At 44.1% G+C, this 21,211-nt stretch overlaps 1 protein-coding gene across 3 annotated transcripts in view; it reads right to left on the bottom strand.

Annotated features, from left to right (window-relative positions):
* The window catches only part of Sema5a (semaphorin 5A), a 530,837-nt gene that overhangs the window by 88,024 nt on the left and 421,602 nt on the right, over nucleotides 1-21,211 (bottom strand). For all 3 annotated transcript variants that reach the window (XM_023706626.1, XM_023706624.1, XM_004625196.2), the window contains one exon: nucleotides 20,047-20,254. In XM_023706626.1, the coding sequence (XP_023562394.1) occupies nucleotides 20,047-20,254 (208 nt within the window). The remainder of the gene's footprint in view (nucleotides 1-20,046; nucleotides 20,255-21,211) is intronic.

Raw genomic sequence — 21,211 nt, forward strand, 5'->3', positions numbered from 1 at the left:
GGGCACCCCCGGGGTGGGCTCAACTAGGGACAAAAAATAAAAGATAAATAAAAAATAAAATAAATAAATAAATAAATAAAGTTGACATTTCCACCTACACAGATAAACACATGACATCAGGACGAGGGATATAAGGATAGTTTCTTATTCCCTTTTCTCTTAAATTCAGATACCGTACATTTCACAAAGAGGTTTACAGCAGAGAGTGTGATGATCAGATTTTAAGATTCTCTAGTTTTTCAAGTTTCGAGATCATACCAATAACTTAAATATAATTAATGGCTAATTAATTTATTAATTAATAAAATTTAATCTACTTTTCTATTTATAAATATAATCAAAACTTCCAAGTTTCAAGATACTCAGATGATTTAATAACATCTTTTCTGTAGCGGTTTGTGACGTGAAAATAAACTATCATAACCAATGAGTGTGGAAGACTGTAAGAAGAGTACGTTCAGGAATCCATAAAGCACGGGAAAGCTAGAATGGTGGTGGCAAACCTATCGCACACATGTTCATTGCTTTTCTTTTCTTTTCTTTTCTTTTCTTTTCTTTTCTTTTCTTTTCTTTTCTTGAGGAGTATATTATGGGGCTCCACAAACACATTCGCTTCTTCTTGACCGTAAATGTTTACGCTAGTGTAACAGTAGATGGCTGTGTTTCTCAATCCCTGTTCCAGAGAGACACAGGAAGCAACCTGTGTGTGTGGACAGGTGAGAAGTGTGCACCTGTGCAGAAGTGTCCAGCCAGAACTGTCACTGACTTTGTGCCCTGCCTGCCAGATTTGCTGTAGGCCTACTGGAGAATCACAGGGGTGTAATAGACCCACACCACTCTAGGATTTGTTTCGTAAAAAAATTGCCTTCATTTTTCTGGAAGTAGGTCAATTTAGTGCAATGGCACGTGGAAAACCAAGTTTTAAGTTTTGGAGGAGGTCAAAAGTGAATCATCAGGGCCGGGGAGATGGCTCAGTGGAATAAGTGCTTCCCTGGCAAGCACAAAGGCCTGAGTTTAATCCCCTGTTCCGCCAAAAAGAAAAAGAAAGAAAGAAAAGTGAATCATCAGATTTCTCATGCCTAAATGATGAAGGTTATCTACTACAGCCAAATACCTGTTTTCGTAACAGGAGAGTGGTGTCGCTGGACAGTGATGGTGGTGATGATAACTTTGACTTTGGTCACGTGAGCCTAGATTCCTGACAGTGAAACGGAGCAAGAATCAACTGATACAGATACAGGGAATTCAGACCTCCTTGATTTAGATGATGAAGAAATCAGCAATGTCAACACATGTCTGACTAGAAGAAATATTGCAAATGGTCACAAAATCAAATGGAATGATCCAGTGTTAGAACTGGGCCCAAAAAGATAGTGAGGGTCTTGGCATGGGTGGAACACATTGGGCAGAATGTCAGCATTTCCAGTTAGCGTTGGAAAGTGTAATAAAGGAAGCACTTCAAGATGCTGTGAACTAGACAAGTGCTGAGATACAAAGAACATGCCCTGCAAGCACCAGGAGTCATGTTTAAAACTGTACTTATTATGGCATTCACAGGCCTTCTGTGCTCAGCAGGGATTACTCATGGTAATCACAAGAATGTAAAAGACTGATGGAGAAGTGATGAGTCAAATATGGCACAAAAATGTATTCTCTAGCCAGCTGTGGTGGTGCACACCTGTAACCCCAGCACTTGGGAGGCTCATTCAGGAGGATAACAGTGAGTTCAAAGCCAGACTGAACTGCACAGGGAGACCCTGTCTCAAAAAAAAAAGGTATTACCTTGAAGACGCAAAGACTTATGCTTTCAATTTAGAAATTTATCATGAAACACAGCCATAAGATCCTTATTCATATAGAGATAAACCAGATAATATCGTGAGCAGACTTGTTGCTCCCATCTTCCAAATTAATTGCAGATGTGACACTGGACATTTAGTTTACCAGTTTCTGAATGATATTACATTGGCTAACAGTGCACAAGTTGACCAGGAAAGAACTGTATTCAGAAACAAGGCAGAAATTCTAAATGAAACGTTACAATTTCAAAACAGAGAACAGCGTACTACAATCTTCAAATTTCGGAAAGATTTACATCAGCATTGTGTATGGCAAAGAAAAACAAACTGGTACTGCTGATGTCAACACTATACCAAGATGGAAGCATTGCTAGGGAAACCTTGACCAAATGAAACCCTGCGTGGAATCTTTCTAGAGCAAGCCCAAAGGCAGGATAGGTGCTGTTGATGAGTTATGCAGCAAGTACGGTGTCACTTGAAGCACAAAGAATTTGTCAAAGGTTGCAATTTGCTCAGTCCTAAGTATATGTGACATAAACAGTTTCATACTGTACAAATAAAATAATAAGTGAAAAATACTAGGGAGACACTGTCTTAGAGGACTGCGACTGGAACTGATAAGAGACCATTCATAGCATTGGAAAAATGAAATGTTTCTGTCCAGAGAACTGTGCAAAATCTTGCAGAACACACAGGCGAACTGGCAGGTGAAGAAGCAGGTGAAGCACCCCAGAGATCTACTATGACAACAGGAAAACCAAAGGGATATTAACTGCAGCCTACAAGAAAATACAGGAAAATAAAATACAAATGCTTTTGGTGCAATGGATACTTGTGTAGGGACATGCAGTTTTCATGTATGAAGTCTCCCATGGGTATCAGAGTTTAAGCAAAGATTTTTGTAGTTGTTGTAGGGTTCTATTGGTATTTTCACTGTAGTACACATAGGTTTTATTTCTTTTTTTTTTTTTTTTTTTTTTTTTAGGGAAGGGTCTACAGGGTGGTCAGGGTCTCACTACTAGGTTGGATTCATAGTGGTCTGCTGTTTACAGCCTCCCAAGAGCTGGGATTACAGGCACGTACCACCACTCCCAATCTCAACTGCTGACTCAACGTGCCCCGGGAATGGGGCCGGCATGGCAGGCCCGGGATCAAACCCCTGGCCCCTGTGCCTGTTTGCAGGAGCTTTAATCTACTGAACTATTTACATAGGTTTTATTTCTTATGGTATTGTTTTGAAGCCAGTACACAGCTGATGTGAAAATGCTGATGTCTGTTCTAAGCACTCACTACGCATTTGATATTTTATTTTATTCGCATCTTATTTCTCTGCTAAGTGCACATCATACAACATAGGACGAAGCTCCTGACAAAGCAGAGGTGACAAAGAATGACTAGGAAAGAAGAGCTAAGCAAATACGCTGTCAGCATAAGAGAGATATGTGCCTGCACCACATAGTTTTCCTAGGTGAAAGATCACCTTGAGGGTGACAGGTGAAGCAAAGATTGTTGCTGTGCACACTTTTGTGCTTACCCTGTAGTTCGCACAGGGTTTTATTTGTGATGGGGTCTCTTAGATTTCGTAAGCAGACACAAAGCCAATGTGAAAAATTGATGAGTGTTTTAAATATGCACTGCGTATTAAGAATATAGCAATTTATTTTATTGACATTGTATGTTTCTGTTCACTAAACATTGCCTCATATGATAAGAATGTCCTGAAAAAATACTAAGAATAATGAGCTGTCAAATATGTCCTACAAAATACCCGGAGAGTCATACACATGTGCTGTCTGTGTAAATGACACATACACATTGAACATGCTAGTGTCACATGTGAAGGTTATCTTAGGTGTGATACTTAAAAGAGTTTATTTTGTAGAGTGCTACTGGCATTTTCACTGTGGTTCATATAAGAATTTATTTCTGTCCTTTTTTTAGACTTTGTACCCAAAGAAGTCACTCAGTATTGAAAATTTTGATACTTTACCATAATTCATAAGTATTAAAACTGAAATATTGTATTTTTATATTATCTGTTCTGGTTAAACACTCATCATTTAATATAATAACTTTCATTAAATTAAAATCAATAATTCAATAGAAATATCTGAAAGAATAAACTTGGGTTTGATATACCCATGTTTGTAAAATTTTATGACAAAATGTGTTCTGTTCTTAAGGTAAAAGTTGTTAATATACGAGCTGTTATTTCTAATCTAAAACTTTATACTCAGGTTTCATTGCACTGTTGGCATTTCATGATAAGTAAGTGGCCATTGGGCTGCAGTCTGAGCACTTGCCTCTAAAACCTCTGCCATCGCTAGGCTAGAGGGTTCTCCCCAAGTTAGGATCTTTGTATGGGTGGATGTTTTTGTGCAGGAAAATACCCAGGCAAAGACATACTTGGGTGGAAGGGAGACCCGGGTGTGTTTCCAGCTGCAGCCCCGCCTGACTGTGACGGTGAGGCTGGACCTCAGACTGTCCTGGTCCTGACACATCAGGTAGCTATTCTCAGGCGACACCAGAGAGTGGCTCCTTACGGGCAGAATGGCCACACAGCACACCTTGCGGATTGCTCTATGCGTGGCGCTTTCTTCATACTGGTTGTATATACTGTGAAATTACTTAGAGAATCATTCCAAAAGTCTAAATTCCCTTTTATGGTTCTGATTAAAGCAACATGACCCCTAGGAAAAATTAAACTCCAAAAGGGAACATTCCAGACTTCCCCTTTACTATGGGCCTCCCCCTGAATGACCCTGGAGACCTAAAACAAATCCATTGTATTTGAGGAAATGACGTTAAGCTGCTATAAATGAAAATCTGTCTGTCATAACAGCTTCTTCCTATAATACCGATGGAATTGCAAACTGTCAGCATTCCACTTACCCCTTAAATATTATAATTTCTATCCAAACACAAATGCCTCTTCCAGAAAAACTCTATGTACGCAAGAATATAATTTTATCATGTTAAAAATCCTCACATCGTGGGCAAAGTCTTGATGATCTCCACATTTAATATAAATTATACTTTAAGAAAAGTCAGTTGTCACAGGATACTATCTGTGGAAGTTGAACCTTTTAAGTTGGCCACGTGGAGAATCATGACTTGCTGAGGAATGCGGCTATCATGAATATAGCTTTTCTTTGTCCTACTTTGAGAAGGCCTTTCTATGGGAGGCATATTTTCAATAAAACTTTTACCTTGATTCATTCATTCCTCATTCTATACATATAGCACAACATTATAAGCACCCTATGAAGATACCGAATTATAATTTAGCAATGGTCAATAAAGATTCCCTTTAATTTGATAAGAGTTTCATTTCTCATTTAATATATTTCCTTGGTATTTAAAAGTTTCTGACTTCTTAGGAGCGATGTTGGTCAGAATCCACGGGTTTAATGTTGAAAATATATCCACTGAGAGTATGCTACAGATTAAAATATATTTAGAGGCAGGCCTTAAACTCTAAAAGTCTGCTACATTTATTTATTTATTTACTTATTTATTTTTATGTATTTAGTACAGGGTCTACAGGGTCTCACTATGTAGATTGAACTCGTAGTGATTCTCCTGTTTTCAGCCTCCCAAGCACTGGGATTATAGGCTCGCCCCTACCACGCCAGTCTCGAGGCTACTATTTTTAAATGTAATTTGAATTAATTTTTAAGTGGTGCATAAAGACATGGACATCGTACACAGTTAAGGAAGCAAAGTGATGTTTGGAATGTGTTAACAGCTCAAGCAGGTTACACATAACTGTCTTCTCCAACACTTATCATTTGTTTAGAGTAAAGATTTGTACAATGTTTGCTTGGAGGCTTTTTGTGTTGCTGAAGATTGAGTCCAGGGCCTTCATACTGAGCTATATCTCCAGGTCTAAAAACACAATTATTTTGAGACAAGATCTTGCTAATGGTACCTGGATGGCCATAAACTCAGGATTCTCCCAGTCTTGCCCTCTAAGTAGCCAGCATTAAGGATGTGTATCACCAGACACAGTGCTGCCAGCGGTTTGAGGTGTAGGCCTCATTAGTGCTATCTAGCACACCAGAATGTCTTGCCAGCTGTAATTTAGGGTTATGTAACTCTAACTTGGTGCCTGTTCAACCTTTCCCTCTCCCTGCTTCCTCTCCACTAGCCCACACCTCTGGTGATCAACATTCTACTCTCAGTTTCTATGCCTGCAACATTTTAGATTCTACAGAAAGTGAGATTTTGTAGTTTTTATTGTTCTGGATCTGATTTATTTCACTTAACATAATACTTTCCAGTTTCATTCAAATTCCTACACATGGAAGTGATGGAGCTCACTTTCTGCTGCTCCACATTTTGAATCCATTCATTAGTTGATAGCCACAGGTAGTTTCCATTCCTTTGCTACTGTGAATAGTGCTACAATAAATACAGGCGTGGAGATGGCTCTTGAAAATGCTCTTTGAACATACAATAGAATAGTGAGATTGGCACATCATACAGTATTTCCATTCCTAATTTCTGAGAAGCTTGCATAGTATTTTCTAGCATGCATGTACTAATGACATTCTCATCTCCACTCCCAAATGCTTCTCTTTTTTCCACATCTTTGTCAATCCTTGTTAGCTTCAGCCATCTTGCTAGCAGCCATCCTTACTGGGGTGAGGGGACACCTCACTGTGGCTCTGATTTGGCTTTCCCAAACCATTAAAGCCATTTGTAAGTCTGGTTTTAAGAAATATCTATTTAGGTCTACTAGCCATTTTAAAATCAGGCTATTGGGAGGGTTTCTTCCTACTGAGATTTAGAAGTACCCTGGCTAAACTTCTACTTCCCTTTTAACATGACAGTGACTTTAATAGATCCTTAATCTTTTTCTCTACATTTAAAAATTTGCAGCTATGTCATCTGTTAGTTTCAGATTTCCATACCTATAGGGAAATCTGGGGTTGTGCCGCTGAGCATTGTGCCTGTACTTATTAGATCGCCTAAGTAGAAATCCATTTACCTGCTTTATTAATGTCACACTGTTTCTGTATCAATTTACTTCTTATGTATTAAGAATTTTTGCCGTATTGACAGAAGATATTCAGTAATCATAGGGCTCTCTAAGGGTTCAATTCATACTCGCTCACCACATGCATATGAATGCTGGCTGGGCCAAGACAAGCAAGAGTGACTGAGCTCTAAGGACCTGACAGTCAGTAAGGACACGAACATTAAACAATTGTGCTCATAAATATCGACGGCCAGCCACACACAACAACCCCAGAGGGCTGTGAAGCCTGCAGCATCTCCATACACAGAGGGATTGGGGCTGGGGAAGGTGGTACATAGGGTGTGACTTTTCAACTGGAATCAAGGAGAGAAATAGACATGGCTGACTCTTTTGTCCTGAGATCTGGCCCATAACAGGAGTGTCTTTCTCTTTCAAAGTTGCAAAGTCACCTTGTCTTCCATATTGTCTCCTCGAGGGCTTGACCCTGTCTGACTTCCTATAACATTTCTATCTAATTGAGCTGCCTACAACAATCTCTTTAACTAGGCAGATGGGCCTTCACCTGACTCTGCTCTTTTCCTCTTGATCTTTTCCTCATTCCTGCCAGGGTTTCTCCCAGGGTACCTAGGACCACACTGAGAGATCAAGGGATCCTTACATTTGGTGCCCAAGACTCAGCATGAGATAAGTGTGGGCCTCAGGAATGCTTCCAAAGAGTGCGCATAAGGGAGGGAAGTGAATCAGTTAGAGCCAGTGTTGAGCACAAGCATGCGCTGGTACTGGTACACCAAGTATAAAACAGGCTCATTAGGGCCAGAAACAGGGGGCTCATTAGGGCCAGAAATGGGGGGCTCATTAGGGCCAGAAACAAGGGGCTCATTAAGGCCAGAAATAGGGGCCTCATTAGGGCCAGAAAAGGTTCATTAGGGCCAGAGGGAAAAACAATCTTAAAGAGAGAAATAGATTTGAGAGAAGCCAAAAAGGGAAAAGTTATGTTGAGTTTAAAATGTGACAAACAGAGTCCTAAGAATCACAGAGACATAGGTATGGTGAAGTGGTTGTGGCACGCGTGATCCCTGTATTTACTTTTGTTTTCTGGATTGTGGCTAGAAGGGGTTCTTCAAATACAAAGCATTTAGCTCACACTCACTTTTAAAATCAAGTTTAGAGCCAAACAGGACAAGGAGCAGGGAACAATGGCACCCAAACAGATAGAGCTTGAAACGTCTGCTCTTGCTCCGTCAAACAAGGAAGAAGTGATGAATGACAAAAGGGTTTTTTGTTCTGCAAAAGTGGGATAATGTCTAGCTCCTACAGCTGTATGGAGGGTCATATGTCATGCAATTAATAAGAAAAAAGATTTGTGGAGGACAAGGATAGATGCAGCTATTTCAACTATCCCTAATAGGTTATTATATGTTATTATACGCTATGAATTTCTAGGGAGCTTAAAAACAACTGGTAGCGCAATTATTAAATCTATGAATAAAGCAAAGTGAGACACAGCGGGGAATTTCATTAAGCTATGCTGAGTATTTCAGTTACAGTATTCAGGTTGGATCAGCTAATAATGAGATCTGACCGCTTGCATATAGAAGGCAAAGTGCCATCGGCGGAAGACATAAGGAACACAGATGTCCTCGCAGTCCAGCGAGAGAAAAGAACCCCTCAGTGCACGCCAGCGAGTTCCGCCTCTGCAAGAAGCTGAGGCGCTGCTGCTCTTGGAGGCGGCCGACAGGACGGTGGGGATCGGCGGCGTCAGAAGAGCGCTGCTGGCCAGGACAGCCCTGAGGGACGGCGTGGGGTCGCACGCACATAGCAGGATTAGAGGCAACACAAGTGCCGTGACCAGGCTGCGGTTTCCTTAGGCTTTAAAAGAGTGGAACAAAAGACTGGGGTTTTGCTTCAGCAAGCAAAGCTGGCTGTGATGCACAGGAAGTGCCAGTGAAGGAAGTCGAAATTTAATTTACAGTTCCCAAGAACGACCAAGGTATGACCCTAACTGCAGCAGCATTTTTAAGTTAGGTTACTCTCCGAATAAATAAAGGTATAAGTACTAGCAAAAATACGGCTCTCCTCATTCTGCATGTGCTGCTAATCCATGTCATAACGATTCATTCCATATTCTGTGATTACTAAATGAATTTTGTGAACGAAATGAATACCAGTCATGGACTGTGATGGTTAGCTGACTGACTGGAGTGAGCGACATCGAGGAAATGTGCAGATTCTGCCTTCTCTAAGCCTGCTTTCAGGCACTGTGGGGAGGGCAGTAAGCCGCAAGTGGAGACCAGCTCCGAATGTGGGGTGTCTTATTCAGCAATTTAGAGGCTTGGGTGGGAAAAAATCTGAAGGAAGAAGCCCACCAGCATACGCTCTCCTCTCTCTCTGCTTCCTCACGGCACTGAGCTGAGGTTTGCTCCACTTCACACCTGTGCCGTGACCCCGCTGCCTCACCGAGGGCGCTAGAGCCCCAGTGCCAGCAGGCAAGCCACTGAGATCCTTATGTCAGATTTTTTTTTTTCTTTTTTTCTTTTTTTTTGCGGAACTGGGGATTGAACTCAGACCCTTGTGCTTGCCAGGGAAGCGCTTATTCCACTGAGCCCTCTCCCCGGCCCCAGTGTCAGATATTTTATCCTAAACTTTTAATGTTAAATTTAAATAATTTATGTGTCAATAGTACGCCAAACAGTTCTAGCTAAAATCTGAACAAGTGGATACAACTCTTGAATTTTCCTGAAAAGTATCAGTTAAAAATAAATTCCCCATATGATGCAGCTGTCTGACTTTCAGTTTTCTTTTTCTTTTTTTAAAGTATTTTGTGCAGGGTCTCACTACGCAGCTCAGACTCATAGTGATCCTCCTGTTTTCAGCCTCCCCAGAGCTGGGATTACAGGCTTGCACCAGCAAGTCCGGACTTGGTGGCTCCCTGTGCACGGGGGCGGGGCCTGCGTGGCAGCTTTCCCACTTTTGCATATAGATACAAAGGAAGGGACACGTGGGTCCCAAGGACATAGAGCTGGCCCATACTCGCTGCAGCACTCTCCAGTTGTTAATATAAAACTCAACCTGGTGCCCATCAAGGACAGAATAAAGAAAGTGTCATCCACCAAGATGAAGGTATGGTATTCAGTTTCAAGAGTGAAATCCTATGTTTGCAGCAAAATAAATCAAACTAAGACACCTTATATTAAGTGAAATAAGCCAGACACAGAAAGATAAGGATTAGCGTTCTTTTGTAAAAGGGAAAGTTAAAAAACAAAGTCAGTCAACTTGAATATGAACAGTGATTACTAGAGGCTGAGAGGGTCTAGGGAGTCTGGATTTGATCAGTCCAAGCTGTAGGTGTGTACGCTTGAGGCACGCTGCATTCCATTAACATGTATAATTAACACATTTAAAAAAATCCTTTATCTGTTTGTTTGGTGTAGGGTCTCTCAGTGCAGCTCGGACGTGTAGTGATTCTCCTGTCTCAGCGTCCCCAGCACTGGGATTACAGGTGTACGCCTGCTGTCCTGTCTTGGTGGCTGGCTCAGTGCAGGCTGGCACGGCATACGGTACCAGGGATTGAACCTAGGTCCTTGCGCCTGCCAGCCAGGCACTTAGACAACCAAGCTATCTTCTTGGCCCTAACACATGTTTTTAAAAAAAATTAAGCACATACAAATTGGTATAAATTTCATAGTGAATAGTTTTGGAAAAGCTGGTAAGTCAAAAGAAATACTGAAAAAAGTGCATGCCCTTTGAAATAAGCGAACCAAAATTGCTCGGTGGAACTCAGCAAGCAGGGCGGCTTCTCCGGCTTCTGTCTTCCTGTGCACTGCTGACCGCTTGTTTCACCCTGCGCTGCTCAGCTGCTGCTCAGCTCTGCCTGCCCATGGGGCCCAGTCACCATCAGCTTCTCTCTGAAGCAAATACAATGTTTCTCAAATGGCCAAGTCAGCGCCAAGATGCGCGTCTCCCAGGAAGGCTGCCCAAGCTACGGCCTACAGAGCACTCGAGGATCAAATACAGGGCAAAGGGGAACCCGAGGGTATCAGCGCCCAGTAAGTGGTCTTACAGCTCAGAGACGGGAAGTGATCCTCATGGGGGAGGACCTGAAAAAGCCATATCCATGTGTCTGAGAAGGAAAAGAAAAAAGCACCACTGGTCCCTTCTTTAGGGAATAGCTTAGGCTTCGGTCCTGTGTTCTCGCTCCCTAAGCTGGAGAGGCTGAGCCTGCAATGCACAGAGCAGAACCTGGGCTGACAGGCCCAGCCCTTCTTGAACAGCTTCAAGGTCATTAAAGGTCATTGCCAGGGTGACATGCTGTCACTTGGGTCCAGAGGTAATGTGAGGCACAACTGGTAAGGAGGGCAGACTTCACTCATGTAAAGGAGCAATTTCCCTTATCTTTCTTTTAATGTCTTCTGTCCTATTTGATTTTGTTTGATTTTAGATTTTAATTCAGGTTTTATGTTTGATTATGATTCATGTCTGGGACAGAAGAAAAATTTAAATGCAATCCTTGACAGAATAAAAGAGACTGAGGAGGGCCACTCACAGGCAGCTCTAGCCCCAAAACAGACAAGTCAAGCAGAAGAGGAAAGGAACTATCCTGTGCTGACCTGTTACATAGCCTGGAGTCTTTGCTCTGGTACCGCGCTCCCATAGACCATATGCCTTCAGAAAGAAATCCAGAGAATGTGAGTAGGACAGGCAAGAGCTAAAACGGCCTCCCCAAGTCTCCTGTGCTTGGAATGTGATTGGGTCATGGGGTGCTGCCCTCACCAGGGGATTGGCTGAGCAGGATGCTAGGAGGCAGGGACTGGTTAGAAGCTGCTTGAAGGGATGTGACCTTGAAGGGCACACTCTGGCCCCCAGCTCTGTCCTTCACTCTCTGCTTCCTTTCTGCCATGGGGTGACCCACACTTGTCTAGCAAACTTTTGTGCCGTACCATTTATGCCTTGGAACCAACGAAGCATGGACAGAATCCTCTGAAGAATAGGAGTCAACTAGAACTCTCCTGCTCTAAGTGTTGTGTGCTCTGTCTCAGCAACGCAAAAGTAACTACAATGAGTATCTAACTTAAACCAAATTATGGATTAGGTTAATCCCAAAGCTCAAGCTCTCTCCTTATGCATGATGTTTGGCAGACACACAGGAAGGACCATTTCCTTAATGTTCATTATTCTTTTGGATTATGCAGCAAAGGAAACCTTGGAAAGCTCCTAGGCTCTTGCTTTAAATAACTGAGGGACAGGGGCTTAGAGCCTGTAAAAGCGCTGTGGCCCAAGCTTTCCCACGGGGTAGTTTATACAGCTCTGATCTTGGAAGCTCAAAAGTAAGAGGTCTGAGGAGTAGATACTCAATAACAAAGCATTTTCATGTGAGTTCTTTAAGCTATATGAAATATAAAAGTATAAAATGTTGATAATTATACAATTTTTGAATTTTATTCAACTGACTGTATAGAACACAGATTGCCCTTTAGGGGTTATTATAAACTTACTTTCTTTTTTTTTTTTGTTAACCAGGACTCAAACTCAGGACCTTGTGCTTGTCAGGCAGGCCCAGTGCCAACCCCTAACCTTATTAAAAAATAAGCAGAATGTGGAACCTAAACCTGTTGGATGGCTGTTGTAGCACAAAGGAAAATGGTCAGCCTGGAGGAGGCGTTGTGATATGTGGAATATTTTTAGTGTACTTTCATGCTCTTAGAAATCTATCCCTTATAATAACAACATGTGGACACTAAGATATTTGACAAAAGAAGAAGATCTACCCAAAATCCAGAAGTGTGTGAAGAGACCGGGCACTGTGGACGGCACAGGGAGCCCAATGTATTTGTACATGATGGTCTTCAAACATTTGCTTTTATTGTCTGCCTGGACCAAAATGTATATTTATATCATTGTGAGATGGATTTGCCGTGAAAGAGGAAGCTTAAACTTCTTCATCTCGTGAAGGCTTTAGGACTCTGCAATTGTTTCCAACAAGTTCCCACTTATTATTATTTTTTCTTTTTAAATTTATGTATTTAGTACAGTGTCTACAGGGTCTCACTACACAGATCAGACTCATAGTGATCCTCCTGTTTTCAGCCTCCCCAGAACTGTGATTACAGGCATGTTCCACCACAGCCGGTCTCAGTGGCTGGCTCAGCACGCCTGGGGGTAGGGCTGAAATGGCATGTGTTGTTGGGGATGGAGCCCCGGTGACTGTGCTTGCCTAGGCAGATGCTTAGTCCACTGACCTATCTCCCAAGTCCTGGGAATCTCATTTATAACTTAATTTTTTGTTCTTCAGTGAGATTCCTCTCAAAGTGTATAAGCTTCAGACTTCAAAAATCAATGTCTCCCCTAGAGTATAACAAAACAAATCATAAGATGCTGTATGTTTCTTAATTTTCTAGTTGTACATGTTCTTGTTCTGCCTTGGGGCACATGCCAAGATGTTCCTTCTCACTCTGCCAAGGGCCAGGCAATGTCACCTCTTGACACTAGATCGCAGCCCCAGCTGACTTGGAGCTCCCCTTAGAGCAGGTTCCTCACAACTGCAATCCGTGTGTTGGTATGAGCACCCTCAGTCTTTCCTTCTACCTGTTTTTTGAGAAGTTACACTAATAGTGTGCACATGAGGCTGCCTTGCTCTTGTCCGTTTCTGCTATATCATACACAAGTGTTCCCCCCGTTATCATTTAGTGGCTTTGGAATAACCCACTCAATAACGAATCCTTTGAGTATGTGTCGCAGCCTGGAGACAAATTCTCTCAGGATTGTCAGCTGGGGCCTAGAACCCTAGTAAGGCTTCAGACTCAGCTTTAGAAACCTCTGGACAGGGCGGTGGTGGGGCGATCAGGTCTGAGTGCGCTCCGGGACCACAACCTAACGATGCACCCGTCTGGGTAAATCCAGGGCCGTTGGGCTTATTTTGCAATGCAGTCAGGCACTTTTACTTAGGACAGCATTTCTCATTAGACTCCCAGTCTCACGAGGGCAGGGGCAGGGACGTCTCATCCGCTATGTACTCAGGGCCCCAGCTTTGTGTCTGGCACATGTTAAATTCCACAGAAACACTAGCAACGAATTCACCAAGGGAAATACATGCTTTGGTGGCTTAGACAAAAATCCAAGACACTGAGCATTGGAGAATAACAAATTCAACTGGAAGGAAAAATTCTGCTTTGTAAACACCACGTCAGTGATCTGCTGGATGTCGGTGTGATTCAGGACTACACGGATGAAGCTGTCTTGCTGGGGCCCGGTGGGCATACTGCATGATCGCTCTATACCTTCTGATTTTCTTATAGGCAGATGCTACTTTTAGAGAACATTTAATTAACAGAGATGCCAGTCTATTAACCCCACCTTTAAAACTTTGCCCTTCAAAGTAATAAATATCCTGCAGTTACCTAACTCTATGCTAACTCCCTTAATGAAGAGTTAATTGCTTTAACTAAATGGCACTACTATAGATTAATGAATGAGGAGTGACCAGACACAATTCAGGTCAACAGAGCCAACTTCTTCCCCTAATAGCAGATCTTTCCCTTAAATTTCATCAAGCGTAGTAGGAAGGGTGAGGTCCTCCAATTTTCTACATGGACTATGTTTTTTCCTGTTTTTAGTTTTGTTTTCTAATTACCTTTGAAAGTGAAATGAAATACAATAAGCACCTAAATCCCAAGAGCTTTCATCTTTCTTTTTCTTTTTCTTTCTTTTTTCTTTGTACCAGGGATTGAACTTAGGACCTTGAGCTTGCCAGGCAAGCACTTATTCCACTGAGCTATCTCCCCAACCTCTCAAGAGTCTTCAAGTTATATATCATTACACATTTCAGTAAAAAAGAGCTTTACTCTTGCATAGAATCTCAGCTTTATTTTCAAATCACAAGTAAAATAGCGGAGGACTGAGCTGAGTGTTCGTTTGTAATTCCGCAACTATCTGCCTAGCAATCTTAAGTGGTTTGCCATGCTGAGGCCCAGAGGAATCTGAGAGCTCAGCGCTGGTCCAGGCTTCCAGCCCACGGATCCTTCAGCTGACTTGGGACTGCCTGCTGGGACCCAGACTCCATCTTTCCCTTTATGAACAATTACTCCTTGTGGATTCTCTCTCTGGTTCAGATAAGCTCTTCACTTACAAAGCCCTTAACTCTACCACCTGACAGCCTTTATTTTAGGTCATAAATTGTGGTGGCAAATGAAAAATTAAAAAAAAAAAAAGTGAGTGAATGTACACAGTTTAAGTGATATCACAAAAATCAAGAGTAAATCTTCTGTGTAATGACACACAGGTAATGCGAATCCATGCATTCAAAAGGGCATAAGATAATGATCTAATTTAGGAGTCAGTGCCTGGCATGAGCCACACCCCGCTGGTCACTTAAGACCACAAGGCTAAGTGCAGCTCCCACAGTAAGCCTTAGCAGACTCCTGCACGGCCCTCCAGATCCTGGACATGGGCAGATACCCAAGGCTGCCAACGGCTCACAAACCACTCAACTGCCTGCATGCCTGGAGGGACTGCCATAAGTCAGGCTCCTGTTACCTCTGGGTTCCCAGATGGTACAAGTTTCCTGCCTCCAAGCAGCTCACTGAGGCCGCAGGCTCTCCAACTGCTCAGCTGTGTGGGGTCCCCTCCTGAGCACAGAGTGCATTGTTCCCTCTGCTGCACGGTCACTTGATTGCTTATGTCTCACTGGGACAAGAAATGTGGTCATTGATATCTTTTCCTCTTTTATTTGGCTGTCTGTGCAAGAAACAAACTGACTACAAGGCAGACCATAGCTTCCCTGCTGCGCAACTCTCGGCGTCGCTTGAGCCACAGCCTCCCCCATTCAGGGTCACGCTGCAGGACAGAGCTGAGACCTGGCAGCAGAGGACTTCAACCTGGTAGGATGCAAGGATTTCCTTCCCCCTGCAGACAAAGGTCTCTGAGTCAGTGCACCATCCCGGTGCAGTCTGTGTCTCAAGCCCTCCCATTCCTTTCCCAACATGTGCAGAGCTATGAGCCTCACAGTACTAGGAAGGTTGCCATGTCTCCTCAAAGGGAAATAGCAGGCAGATTTCTAGACATGACCATGGAAACCCAAGTCCTGAGGCTGGTCTTTGTTTTCTAATTCCGTGAAATGGGAAGCTGGAGAGGCAGCCCAGACAGCCTGTCTTGGCAAGTGAAAACTAAGTCACCAACAGTTCTGGCTTTTCCACTGTGTCTCCCTGCAGTGACCTTTTCCCACTCTCTGACCACATGCTGCTGCTGCTGCTGCAGAGGTTCCCCTCCCCCATGAGTCAGGTACTGATGAATGAGGTCTTCAGGGGTCAGCTTTCACGTCTTCTTCATACGGTACTCAAGAGCTAAACTTGGGGCGGGGGAGATAGCTTGGCGGTCTAAGCACCTGGCTGGCAAGCACAAGGACCCAGGTTCAATCCCTGGTACCGCATGGCACACTCTGGAACCCCAGGCACACTCTGCCAGCTCCAGAACCCAGCACTGGTGAGGCTGAGACAGGAGGACCACTATGAGTCTGAGCTGCATAGTGAGACCATGTACCAAATAAATAAATAATTACTGAACTAATGCATTTCATGAAACTTGCGTGCGGTCAGACAGTTCCTGCATGAGAAAGGAAGCTGGTGGTTCATGATGCTCCTTCTGCATTCCATCTCCAGAGTAAGTGTCCACTCCTGGGAGCTGGCTTTCCCTCATGTCGTTTTCTCATGCTACTTATTAAGTGGCCCAAAAGGCTAACATTAAAACAAGCGTTTTCCATTCAACTTCATCATCAAACTTGACTGAAATACACATTTTAAAATATTATTCTATTAAGATGACCTTCCTAGAGGAAGTGCATGTTTTGAATCACATTGCATACCAACTGTGGACGAGGCTGGAGGAGCTTTTGTCAGCGCCTTCCCCCCAAGGAGCAGGATCCCGCCCAGAATGAGTGGGAGTGGAGATGTATGCCTTAGGAGCCTTAGGTAAAACACAGCCCCAAGCGTGCTTCACATTTCTTTGATCCGCCTGATCCCAAGCACAAAAGCATGGTGGGGAAAACCTTGCACAGCTGAGTTCTGATTTTTCTGACCCTAAGGGCTCAAGCCCTCCATGAAACCTGGTTACTGTCCTCACTGCACCAGGGCAGAGAGCAAGCCAGACAAACAGGATGAGCCTTGGACCAGCCAGACCAGCTCTGGCCAAGGTCGCTCACTGCAGGAGCCCCATGACCTTGGGCAGGACACCAAGGCTCTGCGCTGTCAGCTTGTCATCCAGATAATGTGGTGACATACTCCTGCACTGTGAGCACGGCTGTGATCACTAAGGAAAATGCTGATAGTACCTAGAGCTGGGCCACCGAGATAAGAGAAATTTGCAAAGTGCATGACTCATGACCACTGACGAATGTTCAGCAGACACCACTGGACATTGCCTTTGAAAAACAGACATGCAACAAAATGAAATCTGTGAATAAGGTTTTGAAAGACCAGATGATCCTCCAGTGAATATATTTACATTTGAGGACACTGATCATTGAGTCAAGCTTAATTTCTCTTTTTAAATACTTCAAGTATTTATTTATAAAATGTATTTTGTGAGGGCTGACCAGATAGCTCAGCAAATTAAAGCACCTGCAAGCAGATGCAGGGGCCGAGGGTTCCATCTTCAGGCCTGCCATGCCGGCCCTACCCCCAGGGTATGCTGAGATGGCAACTGAGACTGGGTGTGGTGGCGCAAACTTGTAATCCCAGCTCTTGGGAGGCTGTCAACAGGCGGATAACTACGATCTAGTAGTGAGAACCTGAACACCCTGTAGACCCTTCCCTAAAATACAGAAAAGATAAAAATAAAATGTATTTTACAATACCAAAATATTTTCCAATATCCTACTATGGAAAGTACTTTGCAAAGACATTAGCATGCAATTGTTACTCAACTTTTTTTTTATTGGTATTCAGTGTACTGTGTTAGAATACTTTTGGAAAGTTAGAATTACTTTTACTTTTTACAAAAAGCTTCCATTTTCCTCCTTGAGTAGTAAAAGGAACAAAGCTACCTGCCGGCATAGACATAAAGTGTCTGAGCAACAGCTTTCCTTGTCTCGTGAGTGCGACCTGAGAAGTTTTCTTGTTTGCCTGTAGGGGGCGCATAGTGAAGGAACATTTGGGAAGAGGCCCAGGGCGATTCCATTCCCAGGGGAACATCAGGACCCACTCAGGAGCCCAAGCACTCAGCAGGCACACGGAGGCAGTCTGCGGGTCCACACTGGAGTCACCATCTCTGGCCCTGAATAAGTCTACAGTCGCCAGGAGGGCGACCCTGCTCTAGAATGAAATGGCAAACTCCGCTCCTACAGGAGTCAGATGGAGACCGTTAAATGGCCCCACACTCCTGGGAAGAAACAGGAGACCCATGAATGTCTCCCTGGCCTCTGTGGCTGGTGGCTCGGACCCCTGTGGATTCAGGACTGGCTTGAAATGTAGTGGTGGGAGATCAGTGACATCCAGCCACCTTTATGACCTCCCATGGGAACTAAGTCCTTTCCCAGATGAAGGAGCAAAGCCATCTGAAAAGGAAGAGTGAGTGGCTCCATGCCTTGCAAGCCACACATCCCCGTTCTGGGCACAGAATCATCCTAGGGACAGCTCAGACCTGTGTCTTCTGAGCCTCATCCTGAGTCAGCCCCACTCCCCAAATTCATAATTAGACCTGGAGGTCACTGAGCGCACTTGGAGACTGGTGGCCTTCTAGCCAGGTTCGTGTGTGACAAGGCTGGTGTCTGGGCAGTAAGCCTCCTGTCACTGACAGAACCACCAACAGCTATGAAGCATCATCCTTGATCTTGGCTTATTCCACAGGGAACTTAAATCAGAACACATTTCCAACAACCACTGGCTATATGCAGAACAAATGGTTGTGCATAAACACAACTATCTTATCCATGACCCCAAAGCATTATAATCCAGAGAGAATCCTGACAGTACTCTTCAATCCTCTGATGCCAGAGGTGGCTCTGTATGTTAGATTTCATTTTCTAAATGGTCTTGAAAGTAATACTATAACAACTATAGATAAAACCTTCCTGCTATGTAAGAATACTCCTTCACAGAAAGCTTTTGATTTTATACATTACATCTTTCCTCATTTCATTTTACACCAATTTGCATTGTTAGGAGAGAATAGGAAATCTAAAATACTTTAGAAGGGCCGGGGAGATAGCTCAGTAGAATAAGCACTTGTCTGGCAAGCGCAAGGCCCTGAGTTCAATCCCTGGTACCTCAAAAGAAAAAATAAAATAGAATAAAATACTTAAGAAAATAGAATCAAGAAATAGCAAAGACAGGTCTCTACCATGAATCTTAGCCTCTAGTTCCCTAAGCTACTTCCCCCATGTGCCTTGTGTAGAAAAATAGTCTGTATTCAGTAGCGTTTTCCAATGGTAAGCAAGGACCATTTCTGCACCAAATCTGCAGTTTTGTACTGCTTTGGGGGATGGAACTTCACAAGAGCAATGGTCCCCAAGAACCCTGGAGCTATGATTTCCCCAAGGGCATCTTTTGTCATGAAATTGCAAGCATTAAGATAACAATCATGTTTTTCCTACGTACAGCCCTGTCCCACTTCTTAGGTACCTAGGCCTCATTTTCCGCATTAAAGTCTAAAGTTCTCCATGGTCAAGAGTAATATACATGGAAAATGAGAAGAAAGCCCTGCTGGTGGGTGAGGGAGCATGGCACTTGGGTGCCCTGAGCCCGTGGGAGACATCCTTTCCTCCTGCAGCCTGAAAGATTCAGGTCTCATGAGGGAGACAGCAGCCAAGGAAGGAAGTCCCCAGGGCAGCACCCTGTGCAACTCTCCAGGAAGAGATCACGGCTTCCACTTTGGTTCTTCCTCTTGGTGTCATCTGAAGAAAGGCCTGCACCCAGGGGTGCACTCATGCTGATAATCTTTCTGGACTGCGTGTGTGTGTGTGTGGATGTGTTTGTGTGTTTGTTTCTATTACATAAAATATAAACACAGATTAGACTAATAATAAACATTAGCACCATCACTGAATGTCACAGTACAGTAAATCACTTATTTTCACCCCAATACCTGCTCACAGATATCACAATGCCTATGACACCCTCTCTGGACATCAGGCAGCTTATCAGTCAATCTGATTGGGGTGCAGGAGGTACAGGAGTATCACGGTCCTGGGCCCAGTGCACCCCAGGGAGATGGAAAGGCTTTGCTTCTGTGCTGACCCTCTGGTGTCTAAGTCACCAACGCTGCACACCAGCCTACCTTCGCGTTTGGAAGAACTGACACCGCTTCAGGGGGATCTTGACCACGTGCTCCCGCAGACCCACAAACAGGACGCTCTGGCTGTGCAGGATCTGCAGGCTCCGGATGGGCTCCGCCCTCCTCTCTGGGAAGAGCTCAATCTCTTCCAACAAGCAGCTGCTTGAGGTCTGATTCAGGGGTGCCCGGACTTTCTTAATGGTGCCATAATCTGTGGAGGCAATGGGGAGAGGGGAGAAAAGGAGGTCAACATCTTTAGCGGCTGCTTGCCAAGTAAGCAGAGTAACAGTGCACACCCCCCCAACGCAGCAGTCGGCAGAGGTGTCTGAGTATCTCTCAAAAGTGCAGGTCCTTGTGTCACCTCCAGACTTACTCGGGGGTCCACCGTGGATGGGCCACTCTAGCACTGTGGCTCTACGGCTTTTCAGTGTTGCTAACAAGTAGCCAGGTTGAGGGCTGCCTGTTTCCTGCTTGCTTCCAGCGTACTGTGCTTTCCAGTCACAACCAGGATCTGAGAGGTTACAGTGCCTCAAAGTAGCAGGCTTTCTGTGGAGCACATCAGGGAAGAGAAACCCACAAGGGGCAATCTTGGCTCCCCAGTTTCAGGGTTGGGGACTTTGCTTCTAGGGAAGCCACCCTGTGACTGCCAATGCAAATGCCGGGACAACAATCGACAGAGCTTCCTCCTCCTGGGAAAGAACACACCCCCTTCTGTCTGCCCTCCTCCTCCATTCTCATCATCTCCTTCCTCTTCCTCTGTAGGCCCTGCTTTTTGATCTCAACTTTCTTGATTCTTTTCTGTGCTCTTCTGCCCTGATCCACTCTTCCAGTCCCAGGTTTTCTACTCACTGGTGTTTATTCATGCTTACCTATAAGAATAGCTACCTGCGCTGCCAGAGAGGGAGGAGCCTGAGCCACATAGGCTCTCTGTTCAGGATTAGAGGGGAACAAGGCTGTGGCCTTCCAGCCTTCCAGGGAGGGGTCTGGTGTGGTGGGTACCCGTGTCGGACATACACACGCTTGAAACCCACATATCATGCTGTGGGATTCTTCCGTGTAATCTCCACAGCTTTCAGCCTCCAACTCTGGAGCTGGAAATCCCACACCCAAGATCCATCACCCACACTGGAAGTCATCCTGGACATACAAAATGAATAAAATCCACCTG

This window comes from Octodon degus, unplaced genomic scaffold (assembly GCF_000260255.1).
Source record: "Octodon degus isolate 3935 unplaced genomic scaffold, OctDeg1.0 scaffold00008, whole genome shotgun sequence".
NCBI classification, from domain to species: domain Eukaryota; kingdom Metazoa; phylum Chordata; class Mammalia; order Rodentia; family Octodontidae; genus Octodon; species Octodon degus.